Source organism: Panthera onca, chromosome F2 (assembly GCF_046562875.1).
Source record: "Panthera onca isolate mPanOnc1 chromosome F2, mPanOnc1 haplotype 2, whole genome shotgun sequence".
NCBI lineage: Eukaryota > Metazoa > Chordata > Mammalia > Carnivora > Felidae > Panthera > Panthera onca.
Genome location: NC_138356.1, coordinates 35,835,355 through 35,861,983, shown reverse-complemented (window position 1 = coordinate 35,861,983; position 26,629 = coordinate 35,835,355). Strand labels below are relative to the sequence as shown.

Genomic DNA, 26,629 nt, shown 5'->3' with positions numbered 1-26,629 from the left:
TATATAAACTAGATCATATGAGACCTATTCAAACCACTAAAGCTAGTAATAATTAAAATATTACCCAAAGCCATCTTTTTTTTTTTTTCTAGTTGTCAACTTTGGCTTTGGAATTGAATGAAGCAATGCCTATTTTGTAAAGTTCTATAAAAATATATCTTGTGAACGCATTTTTAGTTATAACAGGAATATGCAAGTAATTTTTGTTATCAAATAATGGATAATTTCTACTAATGAGTTTGAGGACTAAAAGATACATGAGCTGGACCATATATCACCAACTCACTCACTTTATGCAGAAGATAGCTCGCTAACTCAGTTCTCCTTTCAGAAAATAATGCTCTAAATATTGCCTGATACAAAATCTAAGGCACAGATGTCTAATATTTAGAAACACTGTATCAATAACAATGGCTTTATATTGTTTTTATTTAATTTTGGATAGAGTATAAGATTTAACTAAAATGATTCTTTTCTTTAACATCATTCACTTAAATATTAAACCCTTTTAGTTCTATTAAAATGGTGTTTTCTTCACAAAATAATCAATAACGAAATTTTCAGGAATAAATATGTAGCAGAAAGTGAGATTCATCTATATTAATTATGTCCGTAAAACTAATTACAATTGCAAATTCTTTTTGAACCACACAATAAAATTCAAGAAAAGTTGAAAAGCTCTGAAACGTTGCATAAAAGATAAATAGGAACTTATTTTGGTCTTCATATATAAGCAAAAGACAGAAAAAAAAAATTAATTTGCTCAACTAAATAATCAGGTTGCTCACCTGAACAGGTTTTGCTCCTTACTTCCATGTCAATTTGAATCCTCATGAAGAAATACAGGCAGGATTACATAGTCTTAATTATCCTGGAACTTTCATCAATATCCCCCAACAGACAAATTTTAAATGGGCATAGCATAAATGTGCACTTGAAACACAGGCTATATTGAGCAGGGAGGGATTTTTTCACATAAGTATTTTACATAAACCCATCTTCTCTTTTTTGACACTTGTATTTTTATCAGTCTTTAACACCTAATTTATTTATTTATTATCTGCAATATTGTTTTGTTCACTTGATAATCCTCACTCGGGAATGTGTGTTTCCTTATTTACCAATTACTGTTTTATCTAACTCAATTCCTTCTTTTCTCCAGACACTGCCAAGGTGCTTGCCTCCTGACATCCTAATAATGCTTTCTTTTCTTTTTTTTTTTTTTTTTTTTTTTTTTTCAACGTTTTTTTATTTATTTTTGGGACAGAGAGAGACAGAGCATGAACGGGGGAGGGGCAGAGAGAGAAGGAGACACAGAATCGGAAAGAGGCTCCAGGCTCCGAGCTGTCAGCCCAGAGCCTGACGCGGGGCTCGAACTCACGGACCGCGAGATCGTGACCTGGCTGAAGTCGGACGCTTAACCGACTGCGCCACCCAGGCTCCCCTAATGCTTTCTTTTCTAACCCTCCCCAGCTATAGCACAATCTCTGTCAGACGCTTCTAATTCTACATTTCTTTTCACTTCATTTCCTCCATCATTTCTATGTCTGTCTTCCTATATATTCTATTTTATTGATTTGGCATTGGATGCCCCATCAAGCTGCTGTTTTCATATTGCATTCTGTGCAGTTGGTTCTAGAATTACCACTCTTAGTTACCATCCCACCCCTCCTAGAGCACCCACCCACCCTCATGTGCCACTTACACTTCTGGTGTTCACACCTCATTTCCTCTTCTCCCCAGAAGATATGTCCTCTCTTGCCCATCATCACCATTAACCTGATGGGACATAGACTATTTTGTACTCTCCTTTGGTATGATGTGTGCTAACTTCCTTTTCCATACTACCCCTAAAGTTTTCCTGTGAAAGCCCAGTCAACACATCCTTCTTCACCTCTTCACTGTCAGAAGCTTCTGAAATTTCTCTCAATTTACAAATCTTCCAGCCAAGTGAGAGGCATTTTATCTCTTTTATGCAAAAATATTACCATGTTAAACTTCTTTATTTAGTCAAAACATCAAATCTTATATACTATATTTAATCTTCTGTCATGAGACTCCTTATTACTTAGAATAATTTTCAAAAATTATTTGGCTTCATAGTAGTTGTTCAAGGGCTCCATTATTTGGCTGAGTGATTTGGAAAGTTATTTACTTATTTTTATTTGGGAGAATTTTCTCCTTTTTTTTCCCCTCAAAAGTAAGCAGATAGTGCTTATTCATATTTGTTTCACTTGATAGAAATGAACCAGTAGCATAGTGCTTTCCATTTGTTAATGATTGTGATAATCTGACTTCCCACGGACTGCCTGAGAACTCCATCACTATTTTATGGCACATCAGGTTGTTTGTTGAGGATTTCCTTTGAGTTTAAGGAAGGGCAGTTACCTTTTGACCTTCGTTTTCAAGTAAATAAACCACAGCAAAACATTGGCAACAGAAGGAATGTTTTCAGGAGTATATTAGCATAAAGTAATTAGGCAATGGTAATGAGGATCAGTCTCTCCTGTTATGGCAACAAGTGCTCCTGAACCCTGAAACAAAGTCACTTAGGAATCTTTCAGGGTTTTTTGCTCTGTAATTCCTTGGGAGTTCTCTGCCCAATCTACCCTTATCTCTTAGGAGCAAACCTCTAATTCAACATAGGCCTTAAACTCCTAATTTGTTGACAACTAACTTTGTGTCCCTTTGAAAGGAGAAAGACGTTTCCCTCTGGCACATTCTCTCCTGGGCATCAGCTGCCCTTCCTTGCCCCCCACCCCCACCCTCCTACACACCCCAAGCCTCTGCACTTGCTCAGAGCTTTTTAGTGGAGTCTGTTGATGACTCTTTGCTTCTGCCCAGTGCATTATTTTTATTGCTGATTGTCTGCACTACCCACATTCTTTGAGCTCAGTGAGTTTCCTTTTGTGTTCGAAGAAGAAGCCAAAAATAATAATACTCCACAGCACTAGCTCAACCCTCTGATTATACCTATGTGATACCATGAACCGTCTCTTTCCTACCCTCCATGGCATGACCGTGTCCTGGCATACTGACCGCCCCTGCTCTACAAAATGCAATGAGAATAAACAGAAAGGTTACCTAAAGGGCAGGAATAGTCCTTGGAGAATAGAGGCTTTGTTTTAAGTAAATATCCCCCAAGGTAGTAAAGCTTGCTTGAATTAAGTCTAAAAAGAGAGAGACAGAGAGACAGAGAGACAGAGAGACAGAGAGAAAGCAAAGAATGATAATGATACTCATGGGAAGGAGAGTAACACCTAGAAACAAACTGGCAGATGGATAATTTCCATGCAATAGTCTAAGTATGCTGGTAGATGTGCGATGCTTAGAGGGGTAGTAAAGAGGGCCTGCGAAAGCCTTTCCGTGGGGATGCTTAAACTAAATATTGACCAACCAGTCCCCCTGCATCCAGACTGAGGAAAAGACTTGCTGATATGTCTTCTGTCTTCCACTGCCTGGTTTTCTCTATCTTTGAACACTTATTCAGCACCCCATGCTGGCTCCTGTTCCAGGGCTGAGGAATACAATGTTTGAATAAGATAGATGAGGTGCATACTCTGATGAGAGACAAGTGAGCAAACAAATAAAGATGATTCCAGAGAACAATAGGTATTGTGAAGCAAATAAAACCTGATGAGTTGAGAGAAAAAAAATTGAGGAAAGACCACTTTAGATTGGGTAGTTAAAAACTAAATTGAATACACCGCCCTATGTACCTTGAGTAAAAATAGCCATATACTTGATTCAGCAGGAACATAGTTTTTATTGCAAATGAAACATCTTTCTTCAGGTCAAAACTAAAGTGATGGTAATTCTTGATAGGTGTGCTAATGACACAGCTGTTTTCTGGCTCATTATATTCACTAAGTGGTAGTTTCTGTTTCACAGAGGCAGCAGTAACAGCATTTCACAGTCTTTTGAAATTAGTTGTTTGCCTCTGCTCCCCTCTAGATTGAATGTACATTCTTAAAGAGTTCATATTTTTGGAAGCTAAAACTGCTAGTGCAGTGGGAGGAATGAAACCTTTTCTATTTTTCAACACTTAATTATATGATATGTGAACTGAAATTTAGATCTCTCCGCCAATATTCATGATCCTTAGATCCCAAAGGAGGTGTGTGTTGGGGGAAGGGGGGTTGTGGAGCCAGGAAGCAAAAGGTCCTAGCACTGTGCGGTGCAATTACATATGGAATTTGAGGCTCCTTACCTTAAATGCAGTGTAGTGATGAAACATTTTTTAGTACCCTGTTCTTCTCTGCATCATAACCATCACAAAGTGGTTTCTGAACAAGAGTAAATGCAAGAAGAAACAAGTACAAAGGTGTAAGGACCTAAAAGAAAGCAGGGTCAACATACACACACACACATCTTTCTCTCTCACCTCGGAGCTTTCTGTTCTAGGACCAAACCACATTTGTGGCACACAAACGCTTCTTTGCCATTCATTATTCACATATATAAATGGATTAAAAGCTGTAAATATTTATGTTACTATATGTTCTATTATGGATGAATAATTATGAATTTTTAAGTTTTAAAAGTTAGTATTCTTTATGTCAGGACCTAAGAAATACTAATTAACAAAAGAGTGACCCATAGCTGACATATCATGTAACCTTTGGGTGTCTAGATTTTTCAGTATGAATTAATCTAAAAACAAAGGATTTTTTTTTTTACCATTTAGAGACTATAAAAGGTGTTGTCTACATTTAGCACAAGTAGTAAACAAAATATTCCGCAAATGCCATATCTCCTTTCCTTTGAAACACAAATATATTTTATTTATTAAAATAATTTACATTTCTAAATCCAGATGCTAATTTTCACAGATTCTTCTTTGAAAATAGTCCAAGACATTAAGGAATATTCCAGAATTGTGAATTTTGAAATGATTTAGAAGAGTCACCTGTTAATATGTTACTTCCTTCCCCTATCATAGTGAGTCTGTATTCGAACATTTTTAAAATGCAGACACTATCCAAAGTGATTTGACCCATAGAGGTGGAAGAATTTTCCTTTTTTCCCTGTAGGTTCTTTGGTTCGTCTGATAATTAAATTGACATAAGACAGATTAACAGGAGGAAAAGAAAATTAATTCTATATGTATAGAGCTCCATGAAAATAAGAGACCTCTTCAAAGGGGAAGAGGGACATTCACAGGACATAAGAAAAGCAGGTATTTGGTAATTAGATGTTTGCCCTGCCATATGTGTTGGTTGTTCAGATAAAAAGTTACCTCTGGTAATATCTCTCCTTTTGCACCAGGCCCCCTATCTAAATTCTTTTAGGTAGTTAAGAGAGAGGTGAATTTTTGTCTTGAATCTGCTGGGTCTTGATTGCCTTCAGCTGAAAATATCCGCATGCCGAAGTGGCACGTTTGGGGATAGCATATTCTGCCCCTCTTCAGACATGTCAAGATGTGCTGCTGCGTTATTTCTCCCAGAATCACATCTGGTTCATCTTTGCCTGATGAGCCCTGAAAATTGTGCTTGCAAAATCATTGCAGAAATTCATGCCTGCCTTGGCGAAAAAGTGCATTTCAGTGGTGGCTTTGAACAGGTTTTCTCCTAAGGTTTATAGACCAAAATCCAGTTTGTGTCAGCTCTTGTGATAAGATAATGAAAACTTCTCAGAATGGCATTGTCTTTGCCAGATACATCTATTAAGCATCCCTTAGATTTTTTTTCCTCCAATTTTCTTTCCCAATGTTGAAAAAGAAATATAGCTAATTAAATGTAAATGGCCTTGTTCTCTTTCTTTAAATACTACAATACCTTTTACAATTCTCAGTACAGGCAGTAAATTTGAATACAATAGTTTAGTGTAAAATCAAATTAATGACTTTATAATATATTTTTATGGTTTTATAAGGTGAGATTTTTACATTTCTAGTTCACATATGTTACTGTTGAATGGAGCATGAATTGCAATTAAATGGCACGGAACATAGTTTCATTTCTTTTTTAAAGCATAAACGTGTTGGTTGCAGTATTATTTATAATAGCAAATTTAAATGGCTAGAATGGAGCCTTACTAATCTTACATTTGCTAGCCAGAATGCTATTTAGCCATCACAAATACTTATGAAGATAATATAATAATATTTTATCATAAGGGAATTGCCTATGTATTTTCAGGTTTTTTAAATGAGTGTATATTCTAAACTTTTTATTATGAAAAATTTCAAAAACAGAAAAGTTGAAAGAATGAATACATGCACACTTAACATCTAAATTTAACAACTGTTAGTGTTTGCCTGTATCTTCTGTGTGTATGTGAGCCATGCAACATGACTGCCCAAGCTTTTGGTTAAACCTTTGAAGGAAAGTTGTTGATATCATCAAACTTCATCTTTAACTATAGGATCTAAGTTTTGGTGGCTCAATCAGTTGAGTGTCTGACATCAGCTCAGGTCAAGATCTCACAGTTCATGAGTTCAAGTCCTGCATCAGGCTCTCTGCTGTCATTGGGGAACCCGCTCTGGATCCTCTGGATATCTCTCTCTCTCTCTCTCTCTCTCTCTCTCTCTCTCTCCTTCTCTCTTTCTTTCTCAAAAATAAATAAACATTTTAAAAAATATACAGGATCTAGGGATTACCCATGCATTGCATTTGGTTGTCAGGTCTATTTAGATATTTAACTCATCATTCTTCCCAGGCTTTTCCCATGATTTTTTTTTTTTTTCTTGCTGAGACCAGGCCAGTTTTCCTGTAAACATGCCACATTCTGGAATGTGCTTGATTGCTTCCTTTAAATGTCATTTAACTTACTCCTTTATTCCTATGAACTGGAAGAAGTTAGGTGTAAAAGCTCAATTACATTCTATTTTAAACATGTTTGACTTCTATCTGTGTGTGCTTCATAAACGATTCTGTGCCTTTCAATGCCTCGCTACTCTATTATGTATCACATTAGGGGGCACATAATATCAAAGTTGCCTTCTGACTGATACAAATCTTGATCACTTGGCTAAGGTGGCAACTCCCATATTTCTGTATTGTAATGATACACTTTCAATGCTAAAATAAACACAAATACACACATGTACACAGGAGTGCATGTGAAATTTTAATAATATTGGTGGATTGTATCAATCTCCAGTTTCCTAGGTTTGATATTATGTAAGAGTTATCATTGGGGAAGGTTAGGCAAGAGTATAAGAAATCTGTTATTTGTTATAGCTGTCATGTGAATCTACAGTTACTTCAATATAATAAGCTTTTTTAAAAAAACAGCAGCTAAGTTATGGGCTGATTTTTAGTAATATACATTGCTAACAGTGAACAAATTAATCTAATAATTGGCATTTATCATTATCAATTTTTATTCCGGTAGATTCAGTAATTATGTATGAGCTTGGTCAAGCATGTGGCATTATTAAACATGTTTAAATACTAAATTGTATAAGAAATTGTGATCATTTGCTTTCACTGTGTGCTTTTGAAGTATATCTAAGGCAGTGGGTCAGTTGAATGGGGCACCTGTACCAAAGCATACTTTTCCTTTGTGTAACTCCAGCACGGCCATCAATTATCGTTTTCTCAAATTTCCGTTTCATTTCTCTTGCCCCTTCAAACAAGCGGTGGCTTAGGATGGTAAACATTTGGATGTCTGTCTAAGGCTCAGAACTCATTGCTGGCTCCTTCTTGCCCAGATTCCATAATTTCCTATGCACTGCTCCCTCCCAACCTCCAGTCCTGTGAGACCACTTGGTAAGTCTGGCTAGCAAGGGTGGGTCCAGGGTTGAGAGCACTCACCTGGTGTCTCAGACATCTCATTCTGCCCTGAGAAGCAGGAGAAGGAAATACAGGCCTACCAACAGAGCAGAAGCCACCACCTCTTCCTCTCCCCTTTAAACATTCATATAAATTGCCCTTTCCCTTATTATTGCCATGACTTTGTCTCTCATTCACTATTACTACATGTCTGATTTTTTTTTCATAGGTACCAGGTTCATTTTGGACATCAGATTTCCCAGACACTCTCTAGGCCACTCAGAAACAGTACATGATTGCTTGCAAACAAATCTATATGTATAGACAAACGTGTTTCTCTGTTCCCCCCCCCCCCCATAGCTGGTGAGTTTCCATGGTAAGAATATCATTTTAATAAAGAGTCTGATACTCCTATTAAGAAGTTAGGTTGGTTTGAACAATCTCAGATATATGTTAGTCATCCTATGGCGGTTTGATGAAAAAATAGAGGAATTTGTTCTTTAAGCATGTGTGTAGGTCTCCTACAATATGCCAGACATAGCTCCCAAAGCTGATCCTTCAGTGTTAAGGAAACATACTGCCCCTACTTGGGCATATAGCACAGTGGAGCAGGGGGAAGACTGTACCACTTTAAAATTGATAATACAGCAACAGATTGTGTAAGTGCTGTGAAGTGAAATTACAGACTACTATGAAACAGTATAACAGGGTCACCTGATTTCAGTCAGCGGGCAGGTAAGACCTTTTTGTGCAAAGGAAGTTTCAGCTGAAAATGAATAGATGATTCACACTTCATCGGATGAAGTGTGTGAGGAAGGGAAAGAACATTCAAAGTGGAGAAAACTGCATAGGAGAAGTCTTAAGGAAGAAAAGAGCTTTCCTCTATCAGAAACTGAAACAATGCCGATGTCACTAAAACATCATGAGCACAAAAGGGACCTGCAGTGGTTGTGCACGGGCTGGAGGCAGGGACCCAGTCTGAATTCCATTTTGGATGCAGGAGGAGACAGACCGGGAGCTTTGAGTTGGCATCGCAGTCATCTTGGTGAAATACAGTGGCAGCTCGGAGTAGGATGGTGACAGAGAAGATGGCAAGGAATCAAGAGGTTTCAGATGCTATTTCAGAGGTGAAGGCTGGAGGAAGCCCACAGTGGCAGGCGAGGGCTGAGGAACCAATGATGCCTTCTGTAATGTTCAGTTTAGACACACGAGGCATTCATAGATTTACATCAAGTTGTTGGCTAAATAACGAATCTATGTATCAGAAGAGAGGTAAAAGTAGATCAGGTCTACTAATTGGTTTCTAAAAAGTCTGAAAATAGCACCCTCTTCAGACAGCAGGAGGATCCTTTTTCTCCATAGTTGTCAGCAAACAATATGCCTGTATTAAGACAGAGTTTTAGGGGCGCCTGGGTGGCTCAGATGGTTAAGCGTCTGACTCTTGATTTTGGCTCAGGTCATGATCTCATGGTTCATTAGATCGAGCCCCGCATCAGGTTCTGTGCTGAGAGCATGGGGCTTGCTTGGGATTCTCTCTCTGCCCCTCCCTGGTTCATATGCTTTCTCTCTCTCTCTCTCTCTCTCTCTCTCTCTCTCTCTCTCAAAATAAATAAACATTTAAAAAAAAAAAACAAAGAGATATGGGCCTTCTGGGTGGCTCAGTCAGGTAAGCATTGGACTTCGGCTCAGGTCATGATGTCGGGGGAGGTGGGTTTGAGCCCGACATCGGGTTCTATGCTGAGGGCTCAGAGTCTGGAGCCTGCTTTCGATTCTGTGTCTCCCTCTCTCTCTCTGCCCCTCCCCCATTCACGTTCTCTCTCTCTCTCTCTCTCTCTTTCTCTCTCTCTCTCTCTCTCTCTCTCTGTCAAAAATAAACATTAAAAAAAACCCAGAATTTTAAAGGGGATTAAAAAAAAAAAAAGCAAACCCAGTTCCTCATGTGTGTTATTGCTTCGTGGTATATAGCCTGTAGTACTCTGTGTATTTGTTATCTGTGTGAACAAGGTGGTCTGCCTGGATCCCATGCTATATGGAACAAAAAAATCTGTGTAAACTTGTAGCTAACGTGTAATATTGGTGTTTAACTAGGAATTCCTCCTTGGTAATTTTTAAGTGCTATTTTTTTCTATAAGTTGACATTGCACATGTGCTAGTTTTGATTATTTTTAGGGTATACTTCCACTCCTTCCACCCCCTTTTATAAGGGCTGTAGCCAAAAAAAGGCCAGTGGCAAGATAGAAACAACAGATTTAGAGCTCGGTGATTCTTCTTTCTTTCCCCTTACACCAAAGACCAAAACAAAACGTACATTGTTTGGAAGGGTGAAACAGTTTGTTTCTTTCCTGCATGGTTCAAACACCTTTGTATATCATACCTTTCTAAAAATAATGGAATATATACTAAACATCTGCCTATTCAAGTAGAACATTTGTATTCTTGTGACATCTGCATAGCTTTTGACTTCTAAAAGGATAACTTACCTTTACTTGGTCCTTTCCTCCATAAACGTGTTTTCTTTCAAGAAATATTTAGTAAGCTTCTGCCATGTGCAAGGCATTTTTGTGGAAACGGGAAACCACAAATGAACAAAGACAGATATCTTTGCCATCATGGAGTTTATATTCTAGTGGAGAGAGAATGAACAGCAAATACAACATGCATTGTGCTAAAACAGTGATCGACATGGTGCAGGAAAATAAAGGAGGGGAGTGAAATCACATGTGGGTGGGTGGAGTGTGAGAATTCAGTTTTAGGTAGTGTGGTGAGAGGAGGTTTCACTTAGAAGGGAAATTTGCATAGAGACTTAAATACCATTTTAAATATCCTCTTTCTACAAAATCGTTCGCAAGCCCCATTTCTGAAATGGCAACCTAGAGTGACTGTGACATGTTTACATCCTCTGTGACAGAATGCTTGGCAAATTATTTGTACCATTGCTTTCTACCACTCTGAGAAGACATGGATAAGTGGAATAGAAGCACAACGTGAATATCTGCAATTTATATAACTCTCTGCCAAGGCTGCTGTCAATGAGAAGTCGTTCTGAACTCACCTATGATTCCATATTACCTTCTGAATGTTTGCAAATGGACTGTGCCTATCTTGAGGCAGAATTTACATTTTTTTCCCCATAGTAGTGGCAAGTTGAGGCTACGTTCCTGTCTTCACACAGCAGCGTACGTCTGTCCCAAAGAGCCATGGCCGTGTCTCAGTACTGGGGAGATAGAACAACGTGAAGTGCTTGTCTGAGAAAAATTGGAATACAGTTCAGGCTTTTTCCCTGATGTTTTTCTGTCCTTCAGCTCAGAGAGCTTTCCATTTCATTGTTCCATAAATAACCATGGCCAGTTATTTCTTTATCTGAATCCAGTAGGTATTTAGCCATTTTTCTTTATTATTTTAGGATAGATAGATAGATAGATAGATAGATAGATAGAATTTAAGAATAATTTATATGGAGATTGACATAGTTTTAATGAAAAGCTCTTGTGGTAGTTAGATGAAAATGCTGGCTTTCTTTTAAATTATGAGAATATCTTCTGCTCACATACTATTAGCAGTAAGCCCTGGATCTTCATGCCCACATATATGTCCCTGAATCAATCTTTTCATGGCCTAACTTTGGATTTTAAAGTCTGTTTAATCAAGATATGTATTAATTCCAGCTACCTGGCACCAAAAAAATTATTAAGAAGAGGTTAAAAATATAAGAGGTTAATCTCTTATATTAACCTCTTAAATATAAGAGGTTAGTCTCTTTCCTGTTGGCAGGAAAGAGATGCGTGGCTAGAGCTATAATATGGCTGAAGTCTGAAGAAGAAACAAAGAGCAGGAACTAAAACTGTAAACAAAATTGTAAAGGAAAATAAGATAACTAGTTTCAATACAATTTTAACAATAATAAAAACCAATCTGCCAGGTCCTCAGAAAGTTCTTTATGTTTAAAACAGTAATTATACTATGAGTCAATTATTAGTTTGTAATAACCCAATGACTAGTGTCTTGACCAGGATGACCATTGTTAAGAGACAAAGCAGGAATAGGATATGAACTTAGAGATGTTAATTAAACTAGTTCCTTCTTTATAAATCACAACGTCCGTAGAGAAGACAGCCCAGGATAGCTAGAATGAAATACAATTACCCAAAGATCCTAAGAAAATTTTTATATTTGGATTCATTTAGATGGGATGGGAAAAATTCATTTTTATCATACCACCTGAAATCCAAGAATCCTCAGTTGATTGTGTGTGTGTGTGTGTGTGTGTGTGTGTGTGTGTGTGTGAATGACCATATGAATAACTGACAAATCCTAGAAAATCTAGTCAGGCTAAACAATTATTAGCCAAAAGATTGGGAAAGCCCTATAATAAATCACTTATTAATATCTAAGTAAGGGAAGGAGAGCAGGGAAGACTTGAGTTGGAAGTATTTTTGTAAAACATACTTATCTAAGTATAAATATATAACTTCCAATTGAAATGTTGTCTGTAAATACAAATTTTGAAATAAAGTAAAATAACATAGTTTAGAATATCCTTAGTTTTTCCAATGTTAAAGCACTTTGAATAGTCTTATTCTGAAATTTTCAATAGAAAATATTTTAATGTAATCAAATACAGCATTTTTGAAAAATTTTTTGCCATTAGTAAGAATTTATGGCAAAACATATTGTGTGCAAGCTAATGATTAATTCAACAACATTTATAAATACTTGCTATGGGGTAAGTCACGTATTTTCACTAGAGATAAGAGTAGACACTTTTTATATAAAATGACCAATGCTATGATTGAGTGAAGTCAGGATATTGTGAGAGTATATAGGAGAGGCAGTTGACCCAGATGGGAATCACTGTGATGATTTTTTTTATGATAACTTTGTTCATTTAGGGTCACCATATAATTTATCATCCAAACCAGAACATATTTGAAGGTGAAAGAGGACTCTATTTATAATTACATGGGGGAATGTGTATAATGTAGGCATATCAAGAAGGATGGCCTCTTTATTCCATCTCCAGCATTTTAGGTGTGAGATCTTGTGTATGTCTATAAATGCATACATATCCATATGCTGCTCTCTTATTCAGGAAAACTGACTTAATTCACAAATCTGGCAGGGACTTGCCTGTGCTACTTCTGGTTTTCCATCTAAAAGACCCTGGAGACAATGTAAAATGCTACAGTTAAATATTCTTATGTTATCTTTTAATCACACTGTGTGGATTAGAGATTTGGTGGTTAACTCCAAAAATACCTGTGATCACTGTAAGCAAGTTAATTAGATGCTTCTTTGCTTTGATGTGAGACAGTGAAAATGACACTAGTTTAGTTTTGGAAATGTTACAGCATTGCACAGCGAAATGCCATGAAGGCCTGCCTGTTTGTTGAGAGATACTTTTGCTTGCTTTATAGGACCAGTGGTTTTGGCGAGTGAGAAACAACAGAGTGATGGATGGGTACCCCATGCAAATTACTTACTTCTGGCGGGGCTTGCCTCCTAGTATCGATGCAGTTTATGAAAACAGTGATGGGAATTTTGTCTTCTTTAAAGGTAAGGAATGTTTCCTATGTTTTGCTTTGCTGTGTTTTGGTCATTTTGTGCAGGGCCCTATAGCACATATAGAAACGAATAAGTAAAACCTGTTGAATGAGGTTAGATATCTTATTCATATTCTGAAATGAACTGTATATATTGACTAGAAATATAAATGAAGTAAAATCAATGATCATGTTTAACTCTCTAATTTGTTTTCTTATAAGGCATTCTCATATATAAGTCAAATTTAGAAAGCATTGTGTGATTTCTTAAAATTTTTAGATTTGGCTTAAAAGCACAAGAAGTAAATTATCGGGGCTCCTGGGTGGCTCAGTTGGTTAAGAGTCCAACTTCAGCTCAGGTCATGATCTCGTGGTTTGTGAGTTCGAGCCCCATGTCCAGCTCTGTGCTGACAGCTCAGAGCCTGGAGCTTGCTTCAGATTCTGTGTCTCCCTCTCTGTCTGCTCCTCCTCTGCTCATTCTCTCTCTCTCTCTCTCTCTATCTATCTATCTCTCAAAAATAAAAAAGAAAATTAAACATTAAAAACAGGTAAATTATGAATGAATCAATTGATTAATTACTAAAAAGCCCTTTTTTTCCATTAACTAAAGAGTTTTGTGGGTTTTTTTTCTTTTTTTAGAGTATTTGGAATTGCTTGTTGTTTTTATAAAATGAAGTCTATTTTACTTCTTATTTTCATATACAGTATAATCTTTTTAGCTTTACTTGATTTAATAAGTGTGTTAAATAGTTTCCAGTAAACTAACAAATTGCTCATAAAGGCTAAGAAAACTCATGAGTAGGAAAATAAAATTCACCCAATTAATTTCACCCAATAAAATGTATTGCTTGTTATTTACCTAAGTGACAAATTTTAATTGCACAAATACTAACTGCCTCCCATACAAAAGTGAGATTACCTGGTAAAGTGAACTTAGTCAAGTGCCTGGTATTCTATCCTCAAAACTTTCTAGCACCCAAAACAATAAATCATAAGTGTGTGGGGGAAACACAGGGAAAGAGTTTGAGTTGGAGGATTGACAGAATTGTGAGAAAATATTTGATAGAACTACTCTACAACCTAGCAATTGCACTACTAGGTACTGACCCAAAGGTTGCAAAAATACTGATTCAAAGGGGCACGTGCACCCCTAAGTTTATATAACAGCACTATCAATAATAGCCAAATAATGGAGAGAGCCCAAATGTCCATTGACTGATGAATAGATAAAGAAGATGTGGTATATCTATACAATGGAAAATTACTCAGCCATAAAAATAATGAAATCTTGCCATTTGCAATGACATGGATGGGGCTAGAGTGTATTATGCTAAACAAAATAAATCAAAGAAAGACAAATGCCATATGACTTCACTCATGTATTTAATGAATTTAAGAAACAAAACAGATGAACATAGGGGAAAGAAAAAAAAAAAAGAGGGAGGCAAACCATAAGAGACTCTTAATGATACAGAACAAACAGGGTTGCTGGAGGAGAGGTGGGTGGATGATGGGCTGGATGGGTGATGGGCATTAAGGAGGGCATTTGTTGGGATGCTCACTGGGTGTTATGTAAGTGATGAATCACTAAATTCTACTCCTGAAACCCATATTACACTAAATGTTAACTAACTGGAGTTTAAATAAAATTTTGAAACAAACTAAAAAGATATTTGAGCTGAAACTGAGAACTAGGGTGCAGAACATATCGATTGATTGCTGACTGATTGACTGATTGATTGATTGAGTATATTAGCAAGAGCTTAAAGGACTGAAAAGAAGCTTAAACAGGGATGGAGGTAGAAGAGAAGAAAAGGGGTCTTAACACCCCCCCCAAGAAAAGTAATTATTCCCGGGATCAAACTAGGTGAATTTGTAATGATGAGAACTAGTAATGATGAGAATAATGAAAACCTAGGGTATAAGAAGCACTTGTAATATTTTAAGGGAGATCCAAACTATCCATATGAAATGAAAGTTAATACCTGGAATTTATTTTCTCTTTACAGTTCGTTCCTGGAGAAAAGCGGGGTAGAATACATTAGTTATAAGTACATGAGGATTCTGCAGGCACACTGCCAATTTTTAACACTTACTAGCCATATGAACTGGGCCCGTCTCTCTGTCTCAGTTTCTATATCTGAAAAATGGGGTTAGCATTACTCCCCATCTCAGAATTAGTTTGAGGACTGAATTAATTACTACATGTGAGGCACTTGGCACACATAAGCGTTCGATAGATGTCAGCCATTACTCTTACTAGTATGATATTGGTAATCTTACTGCCCTCCTGCTATCCACAATAAGCATGTAAATGAAGTGGACGTGCAGGTACATTGCACCACTGTGGACAAAGAAAAGATAGCGGCAAAAGGTTCTGAATCTTCGGGGCATGATATTTTGGAAGGAAATTCCCCTCCCCTACACTTTTCTTTGGTCCTATGAGCAATAACAACAGAAAGAAAGGAGGAATAAGCCCGAGGTAGCTTTCAGCTTGAAGGCTGTCCCCAGAGGCCCTGTCTCACCACAGAATCATTAGTGCTCTCTGACAAAACTGCCTGAGCAGAACCGGGCCTAGTCATAAATCAGTGTTCTGACAGCTCTTTACTGCCTTAGGGCCTTCTCACCTTTATTCACTTTGCTTCTCCTCACCCATTCACTTGTGGAATGGGCACCTCCTTTTCAGTTTTTCAACAGCCAACAGAAAAGGCACCTCCTCAGAATGTCCCTCTGTCCACCCTCTTTAAAGTCACGCCTTCCAGCTTGCACACAGTGTATGGAAAAAGTTGAAGTCACCTCTAGCATTCAAATGTAAATTACCTGAGAGATTTATCGTATTTCCTTGCACATTACTGTATTTTCAGTTCTTAGAACAGTGCTGGTGCATAGTAGGTGCTCTACGAACACTTGAATGAAAACAGTATAGGTGAATATGATGTGACTCAGTATGGTGTTTCTGATGTCACGACGCTAGAAATAGGAATAACTTTGCTTCGTGTCACAAATTTATTCAACTCCTGGCATGTTGTGTTTGCCAGTGATCTCTTCTGGTATATTGCCGGTTATCAAGAAATGTCTGATCTTAGAACTCTTGTCGGTCCACGGACCTTGTTGTGGTGCTTCCTCCCTCTAGTGTTCTCTCCACAGTACTTTCAGGGAAACCTTCTCTACACCCAGCCATGAATCTGCAGCTCCCCTGTTCCAATCATCATTGCTTTCCCAGAGGGGAGCCAGAAGCTCTGGGTAACCGCGGTAAGACCACCCCCTTCCCTAGTATCCACCTCCCCGCTGGCAGGAGAGTTAAGGCCCCAGAATTCTGGACTTCAGTTAATACACCCCCCCTTTGCTACCCTCACCACAATAATCACAATCAAAGTGAACATTCCAGCTTGCCACCATCTCTTTATATCCTTGATCACCTCAAAAAGTCCAACTTTTCCGAGGGATCAAATCATTCCTCATCCCAAAACCATCCTCCTCGTTTTGCTCAGTGGGCCATGAAGCAGTCTACAGCTCATCTCTAGCAATCCAATCTCCCTCCCTGCTCTAATTCTCTACATACCATCTAAAAACTATACATTTCACCGATTTATTGCTCATGGGTATCCTTCCCGCTAGAATATCAGCTCCATAAGGGCAAGTTCTTCTCTCCCCAACTCTTTTTTTCTTTTTTCTTTTTTACTGCTGTATTCCCTGTATCTTCAATCAGGGATTGACAGACTTTTTCAATAATGACCAAATAACGAATATTTTAGGCTTTGCTGCCCATGCCACCCCTATTACATATCCTTTCTTTTAACCTTTAAAAATGTAAAAAAAAAAAAAAAAAACTCTTCCTAGAGCATGGGCTGTACAAAAGCAGGCATTGGTCCTAGTTCGCTGACCTCTGTTTTAAACAATACCTGGGATATAGTAAACAGTACACAAAGATTTATAGAACGAATAAAGAACAAAGTTCAAATCCCAATCTCTGTCCGTATTCACAGCCCAAACTTTAGGCCAAATTTTATGTATGCAAATTTGTCATATGCAGTGAGAGTTGTCAGTACCTAAATTATAAAATCATGCAAACAACAGCAACTTATTCTCTAAATATGTGATTAACTTGATATTCTTAACAGAACCTTTGCTCTTTGGTATGTTAAAGTATAGTGTATCAAAATATATTGACGTGTCTCTGCTTCCAGCTGAGATGTAACAATAGGGATCAGATTTACCCTCCTACGTAAACTCACCAACAATTGGACAAAGTATTTAAAACAATGATTTTCATGACACTGGACAGCAAGAAACAAAGGGTAGTGAACCTGAGAGTCAGGAAATAAAGAGAAATGATCCCGGGTCCCAGTTTCCTGTTTGGGGAAAGTTTCCAGGCCATAGAACAAGTTGGGGGGGGTGGTCCAGGTGGTGTTCAGAAGACTGTCTCAGTTGAGGGTAACAGAGCAGAGAGTCAAAGCATAACAAGGTGGTTACAGTGCCCAGAACAAAGCAATGCCAAGGAGAGAGGTATACAGAGTGAGCATGCACACATCAGCAGAGGAACTCCCTAAAATATGGGAGAAGGAACTGGTCAGCATATGTATGTCGGGAAACTACTGAGGTGTAGAGTCAGAATCACTTCATAGGATGAAACAGAAGAGTTCCTGACTCTTACACAGAGCTAACAGTACTTATTCCCACCAGCCACCCCTCCATGGGCATCGGATAGAGTACTGAAAAAGGTCTTCTCTCAGAAGTGGGTAATGATTATCATAGAAGGAACATGTTCCACTCCTACCTAACAAATCTTGAAAGACCTGAAGCAATCAAGTTGTTTCCAATAAGGATACAAAAATATTCACCCGATGAGGTAAAACTCACAGCATCTAACCTCTCCCATAAGACTGGGAACAGTCAAGGATGTCACACTTGTCCATTTTATTCAGTTTTGTACTGGAGATTTTATGTAGTGTAAAAAAAGGCAAGAGAGGAGCGCCTGGGTGGCTCAGTCGATTGAGTGTCTGACTCATGATTTTGGCTCAGGTCATGATCTCATAGTTTGTGGCATTGAGCCCCGCGTTGGCATCTGTGCTGATATCACAAATCCTGCTTGGGATTCTCTCTCTCCCTCTGTGTCTGCCTCTCCCTCCCTCTCTCTCTCTCTCTCAAAATAAATAAATAAACATTTTTTTTAAAGGCAAGAGAGGGGAACCTGAGTGGCTCAGTTGGTTAAGCATTGAGTTCAGCTCAGGCCATGATCTCATGGTCCATGAGTTTGAGCCCTGTGTCAGATTCTGTGGTGACAGCTTGGAGCCTGGAGCCTACTTCAATTCTGTGTCTCCCTCTCTCTCTCTGCACCCCTACCCCTCTTGCACTCTGTCTCTTTCTCAAAAATAAATATTTTAAAAAATGTTAAAAAAAAGAGATATAATAAATAAAACTATATTCATGGACAACATGACTGTTGAAAATCAGATGCAATCAACCAATTATCTATAATGAACAAGTGAATTTAGTAAGTATACAAGATATAAGATCATTATACAAAAAGTAATTGTATTTCTATACAGGAACTGTGAGGGGTCTGAGTTTTTTATCCTATTTGTAAGCTCCCATGTTGGCCTGCCTCACTTGCATGGATATTGGTAGAAACACAAGATTCCTGGGTCAGAGAAAAAGACAGAGACAAAAGTGTAGCCAGAGTATAGCCATTTGTATGACTCGCCTAAACCCCTGATTCTCAAAGGCTGATATGAAGAGGGCCAGGTGACACCTGTACATGTAATCAGTTACATTGTAGGAAAGAAACCACAAGCTTAGAGAACCTAAATATTTCATAATGAGAAGTAAGCCTGCTTAAATTTTATCCCAAAGGGAAACATTTTCTATATTATACTGGACAATAAACAAATCTTTCCTTTGCTGTGGAGGAGACACACTCTATAACCCAAGATTGTTTTTGCTACACAAATATATTTGGAAATATAGTCTAGAACAAAGGCAGTCATTGCCTCTGCTCACCAGACATGCTGAAAATCAGGTGACCTATGGAGAATTTTCTCCCATCACATAGAAGCAAACAGTCATGAATTGAAAATTTAAGAGAAAAAAATTACAATTGCATCAAAAACTATCAAAGACTTAGGGATCAATCCAAAAGATATATGAATAATCTCTACACTGAAAACTATAAACTTTTGCTAAATGAAGTAAAGAAGACAAATAAATGGAAAAATATGTCTTATTGATGTGGAAGACTCAGTATTATTATAACTCTCACCAAATTTATCTGAACATTAAGTGCAGTCCCAATCAAAATCCCAGGAAGGCTTTTTGTAGAAATTATCATGCAGATTCTAAAATTCATGTGCAAATACAAAGGACCTAGTATAGACAAAACCACTTCTAGAACACTAATTAAACACTGAAAGTCTTATTTTAGACCTATAGTAATCAGTGTGGCATTGTCATAAACAATTAAAAGAAATCTGTGTAATAGAATTGAGTCCAGAAACAGACTAAGAACAGATAGACAAGTAATTCTGACAGAGGTACAAAGGAAATTCAGTGGAGAGAAGATAATTTTTCAACAAATGGTGCTGAAAACATAGGATATCCATATGCAAAAAAAAAAAAAAAAAAAAAAAAAAACCTCTAATCCAAACTTTGCACCATATACAGAAATTATCTAAAAATGGTGCTAACATCTCTAAATGTAGAATCATAAGTATAAAACAACTAGAAACAAATAAGAGACAAATATATGTGACTTTGGTTTAGACAAAATTTCTTATGTTTGATGCCAAAATCACAATCCATAAAAGAAAACTTAATGAATTGGATTTCATCAAAATTAAAAATCTCTGCGCTTCAGGGCACCTGGGTGGCTCAGTTGGTTAAGCATCAGACTCCTGATTTTGGCTCAGGTCATGATCTTGCAGTTCATGGGTTCAAGCCCTGCATCAGGCTCTGCACTGACAGCATGGAACCTGCTTGGGGTTCTCTGTCTCCCCTGTTTCCCTCTCTCTCTGAGCTCTCTCACTCTCTTTCTCAAAAGTAAACATTAAAAAAAATTCTGCTCTTCAAAGATACTTTGAAGAGAATAAAAGACATGCCAATGACTAGATTTATGCAAACCATATATATGAAGGATTTGTATCCAGAATATATAAAGATCTCTCAAAACTGAAAAAGAAAATAAGCAACTCAATAAAAGTGAGTGAAGGATTTCAGCAGAAACTTCACCAGGGATGGTATATGGATGGCAAATGGCCACATAAAAAGATGCTTAACAGTATCAGTCATTAGGAAGATGTAAGTTAAAACCACAATGAGATACTACTGCATACTTGTTAGAATGGCCAAAATTAAAAAGACTGATCATGCCAAGTGTTGATAATTCCTTTAAAACATAAATATATAGCTACTGTATGAACCAGCCATTGCGCTCTTAGGTATTTTCTCAAGACAAATGAGAACATATGTCCAAAGATATCTACCCCAATATTCAAAACATAAGTATTTGTAATCACCTCAAATTAGAAATAATTCAAATATCCTCAACTGATCAATGGATGATGAAACTGATATGTCAATATAATGAAATACTACTTAGCAATACAAAAGGATGAATTACTAACTTACATTACAACATGGATGAAGCTCAAAATAATTACGCTTTGTAAAATAATTCAGACAAAAAATAGTACTCATATTAAACTCCAGAAAATGCAAATTGATCTATAGTGACAGAAAGTTGCTGAGGACAGGTGAGAATTGAGCAGGAGGGAATACAGAGGAGCATGAGAAATTTTAGGGTGATCAGTATATTCACTATCTTGATTGTATTGATATTTTGACATATACATACATATGTGAAAACTTAACAAATTATGTACTGAAATAGGTGCTATTTATTGAATGTCAGTGGTACCACAGTACAGCTTTACTAAAAAACACCTTCACTAAGCACATCAGTTTATGTTGAAATAGTTCAACTATTTCATAAATTTAAGTATTCTGGTGACTCTGGGTAGTAAAATTTTATTCCTTCAATGTTCCACAGTGTGTTAATTATAATCATCCAAATTAATACTATTCTGGTTTCAGTCCCTTACTTGAGCCCAGTGGTAATTAAGCAGAGTGTCCCCTTTATGAGCAGGGATGCCTCCTTCTCAGCAACCTCTCTTCTTGGTTACATTTCTAGTGTCATTGAGAATAGTAGATTGAGAAATTAACTAAGTCTTAATATAGACTCGTTCCACTTACTGAAGATATATTTAAAACATTATATAATTTCAATTTAATCTTAGAATTTGCTGCTTATAATGATTAGGATGTATTTTCTAGTAAGTATTTTTATTGGAATGGCTATAAAATAGATTGATGCCCACATTTGAAATAATTTCATCATTGTTATTTTATTTTGCTTTTCTATATTATTTTCTCTCTGTATTATAATTTCCCTCTTCTTATTTTTGTTTATTTTTTAGTTATGTTTTACTGTGTTGTCACATACTTTTCCTTTAAGGGCCCTCAAATTTGTGTGTAATTAAACAGGTATAAGTAAGTAGGTAAATAGTTTAAGGGATTTTTTCATTCTACCTCACATATGCATGGGTGTGTTATTGTTTTTAAAAAGGACATAATGTCTCCCTTTACTAATCAAGGTACTCAGTGTAGCTGCTTGTATTAGAATGTGAGGCCAATGTACAAACCCCTCAATTTCAGCTGGTCAGCTATCTTAACATCATTCAGGTAAATTGAATATAATAGAGTAACATGTTATGAGTACAATCACGCCAGATGTTGATATTCTCAATTACTAGTCATATTCAGGCCGAATGGTTATGGGATAATAATATCAAAAATCTATGTTGAAAATGGAGTTGGTGTAATTCTCTCAACTGAAAATAATTTTTAAAATGAAGTCTCCGGTGTTGTCAAAATCAGTAACAGTCAAAATCAAGTAGTTGAAAAGTCTCAAAATTCATATTGTTGCTATGACTTAATAATTTTAAGCAGTACTTATTTGACAGCTTCATTTCAAGAGGCAAAAATCGCTTACAGAATTGGAAGTAAATTATCTAGGGTGTAAAAGAGCAGGATAATAAAGTTTGGGAATATGCAGTCATTCAAAACACATGCATTAAAAAAGAAGAGGTGTCTAACATGTGGCACTGGAAGATGGCAAAGAAAATAGCCGTTTAAGACATTATTTATGTAATTTACATTCTTACTTTATTTCAAATACTCCTGTAAACCAGCAACTTCTTAATGGTACTTGCAAATCCTCACTCTTGAAAGGTTTAGGGAGTGCTAATGAAATTCATTTGAGGTAGAAATACACCTTTTCTTGCATAGTGCAATGAATAACTAAAAGATCTTTTACTATAAATAGATGATTACAATGATTATTTCCTTATGGGAGGTAATGGGAAATTTATGCCTAAAGAGCTACACCAGATTAAGAAATTTACATTCAGTGGCCCTTGATACACATAAAAATAGATTCATAGCATGTGAATTGTGCTATTTTCTTGAATTCTAAATATTCAAAGAATTTGAATATTAATGTTTATGTTATATATTGACATGAAGTCATCATCTAAACCAAGGGACTAAACATATAATATTTGAAAACTCCCTTGATAATATACCTCTGCTTATTTATAACAATCCAAAAGTCTATGGTGTGTTTTTATTATTGCTGTGTTTGTTCCTATTTTAAACTACAATATTTTCCCATCAGTGAAACCTGTGTCTAATTTTTTTTCTCATTATCCAAAATTTTAATCATATCCTTTTATTTACCATGTCAGTTTGAGTTCCCTGGGAAGCAAACAGTGAGATAAAGATATGGACTTTCAAAAAAAAAAAATAAAATAAAAATAAAAAATAAAAAAAAATAAAAAAATAAAAAATAATAAAAAATAAATAAAAAAAAAAAAAAAAAAAAAAAAAGATCGAGAAAAGAAATAAACCTCTGAAGGCAAAGAGGGAAAAGGCAAGACTGGCCTAGAAAGCCTTGGACTGTGCTGTGGATGTGACAGAGTCTTGGAGAACCAAATAGGGAGCTCCATAGCAAAGACTGTCCGTTAGAGGAGTCTCAAGTAGGGCAGAAATGGCCAGGATCTAGGATGTGCCATGCTCCGTCACTGGCTGGAAGCTGCTGAAGAAGAGTGGCCAAAGCCACTTAGCTGACTTCTTGGCCCAATTATCAGATCCAAAGGCCTTCATATGATAGACCAGCTCACTTTCTTTTTCTTTCTTTCTTTCTTTCTTTCTTTCTTTCTTTCTTTCTTTCTTTCTCTTTCTCTTTTTCTTCCCATCTTTCTTTCATTCTTTCCATCTTTCTTTCTTTTTTTCTTTCAGATTTTGTTTTATTTTGAGAGAGAGGGAAAGTGAGAGGGGGCAGGGGCAGAGGGAGAGAAAGAGAATCTTAATTAGGCTCCACACTCAACATGGAGCCCCATGCGGGGCTCGATCTCACAACTGTAAGATCATGACCTGAGCCAAAATCAAGAGTTGGACGCTTAACCGACTAAACCACCCAGGTGCTCTCGGTTCTTTCTCGAAGAGAAATCTAATAAGCTACTAATGCAATGGCTGCCACATTCGCGGAAGTATTCAAACCTCTCTGCTTACTAGATGATGTTGTAAAACCTGGAAAAATAAATGCTGGTGGCAAAAAGCCATATGACCTCCAGAGTTGGCCATTTGTTCAAATTTCTTGAGTAACCAGACTGTAAACAATACAGAAATTACAACTTAATCCAAATAATTGGCACTAATGTATATCTGTGTACTTAATCATGTATTATCGATATTATTTATTTGAATTGGTAGCAAGCAAATTTGAACGATGGAATATTGTGTTATACAATAAGTACCACTTATTGGGTACCATGATCTGGGTATGGCATGGATATATTATACATTTGATCCCTCATTATTTCAAGAGCTCTGGATGAGAGGTGTTAGTACCTTATGTGCACAATAGGAAAGGAAGATTCGGGTTTTACTTTTCCAAGATCTCCCAGCTAACAATTGGCAGGGCTATCACCCCTTAGTCCTATCTACTTTCGAGGCTGTTGAATGTTCCATTACACCACAGCATCTAATACGGAAAATATTAATTCTTCATGAGTTTTTTTCCCCAAATCTCTGAAGTATTCTCCAAGCATATATCAATGTTGCACAATAATTAGCCCAATGAACAATAGTTATTGAATAATCTAAGTGGAGCCTTCATTTATATGAAGACAATCCAGGCTTTAAGGAATTAATGTTTTCATTTTTAATGTAAAAGGATGCAAAGCAAATACCTTCGACTTGTGGATCATATGCTTTTCAATCATAACTACTAAACTTTCTCATTGTAGGGTGAAAGCAGACTAGACAATATGTAATGAATAGGTGTGACTGCCTTCTGATAAAATTTTATTTACAAAAACAGGCAGCAGCTGGTGGCCCAAGTTTACTAACCATTGTTGTAATAGAAGATACAAAATATAAATGTGTAAGTAGAATTTTGTGGACTCTAATAAGACAAAAATATAGTTGATTTTTTAGTTAATAAATTTTAAAGAGTACCTGATTACTGAGGATACAATGAACAAGGCATGAGCAGAATACAGTGGATTAATTAATATACACTTCCAATAAAAAATGTGGAGTGATTACTTGATAAAGCAGGAAGGAAGGAAAAAATCATCAGCAATTCTGAAAGCCAGACAGAGTGTAAATGTGTACTATTAAGAGAGTCAATTTGGAATAGCAAGTTGAGTATTGAATTAAAATACCTGGTCTGTTGTACAAATATATTAGCAACTGGTTGTGTGTTTTAAGAACATCACTTTTTTGGCCTGTAAAATAAATGTGTTAGGCTGGATTCTCAACCTTTTTTCTGATCTTAATACATCTGAACAATAAAAATAGTGCACTCCCATTAGTAACAGTGCGCCAGTCCAAGGGTGTTAGAAAAGCAGGTATTAATTTAGCTTGATAAAAATGTTAAAAAATCATTAGACACTACAGTTTTCCTTTTAAGAATAAGCATGTAATTTAAAAATTCTTCATGGGATTATTTGTTTAGTGTCTATTTCCTCTGCTGGTCCATCAGTTTTACAAGAGCAAGAATCTGTGTGTTTCCTTCATTGGTATCTATAGCTCCAAGTTCAGTGACTGGCTATAAGAGCCTCGTAATAAACAGACATTGCATGGATGGATGAATGGATGGATGGATGGATGGATGGATGGATGGATGGATGAATCTCACTGAGGAATTACTGGAATAGATGGTCTGTAAAGTCATCTCCAACTGTAAACATTCTTTGAGGTTATTCTTTTTATTTATAAAGCTTCTCTGTCTTTAACTCAGACTTGTTGATATTTTCCCCTGCATTCTGCCAAGTACAATGTCAGTAAGGACCAGTTCTTTCCACTTGCTCCAGAATATGTCAACCTTGTAGGAAATCCAGTAAATGCCTTCATTCTGCCAAAGAGGCAATATTTTCCTTGAGAAGCAGAATGTCTGATCGTAAGGTAGTTAAAAATCTACCTCTCCAATGTAACAACAAAAAAAGAATTGAATATGAATCTCACATACTTAATCAAAACTCTTAAAAAGAGAAACAAAATTACTTCAATGTTGTTGTGTGAAAATCTTACCTCATCAAGATACAAAAAGCATTGTATAATTGTATTTCCTTAATTAACACCTGGAGAATTAAATGTATAACTCATAATCATTGTTGAGTTATTTTCTTGAATTCTAAACCACAAATATTCAGCAGGCAAGGTGTTATTTTTAACATTTTTTGTGTTTAACTGCTGGGATCTCATAATGTAACCTTATAGCAAATATTTGCTGATGAGTTTTCTGTTTTGTTTTGTTTTTTGAAGGGACTATAAGTGCATTAAAAAAAATCCCCTGCTATGTTCCAAACGGAGGGGGGGAGGAGCAGTTAATTGAAATCTTCTATACAAAGGCCTTGATTATTAAAAGTGAAAGGCTCATTGTTTCTCCTTTTTATTGACTGAAAACTCTTGACCACTAGTATAGGCAAGTACTTCTGAAACACATTTTTTAAGAGTTGTTTTACTTTAATAACAAGAATTTCCTGGAAGACTGTAACTGTTATTCTTTTTTCACACATTATTGCCTTCTGAGACACCCTGGAAAACATAAATTAGGCTTCTGTAAACATTCTTTCATGCTACATGCACCAGGGCATCCTGGGTATCTATGAGCCTCTCGATATCACTACAAAGCCTGGAAAGAGTATGAAGAAATTTTCATGGATAGGATAGAGATAAGGAACTACAAACGGAAGTATTCTAAAGCATGCTAGAATGTTTCTGCTTAAAAGAACAGATAACCAATTGAGT

At 36.6% G+C, this 26,629-nt stretch overlaps 1 protein-coding gene across 2 annotated transcripts in view; it reads left to right on the top strand.

Moving 5' to 3' along the window:
- MMP16 (matrix metallopeptidase 16) overlaps positions 1–26,629 on the top strand; it is a 311,674-nt gene that overhangs the window by 236,206 nt on the left and 48,839 nt on the right. For both annotated transcript variants that reach the window (XM_060610852.3, XM_060610851.3), the window contains exon 7: positions 13,133–13,271. In XM_060610852.3, coding sequence (XP_060466835.1) covers positions 13,133–13,271 — 139 coding nt within the window. The remainder of the gene's footprint in view (positions 1–13,132; positions 13,272–26,629) is intronic.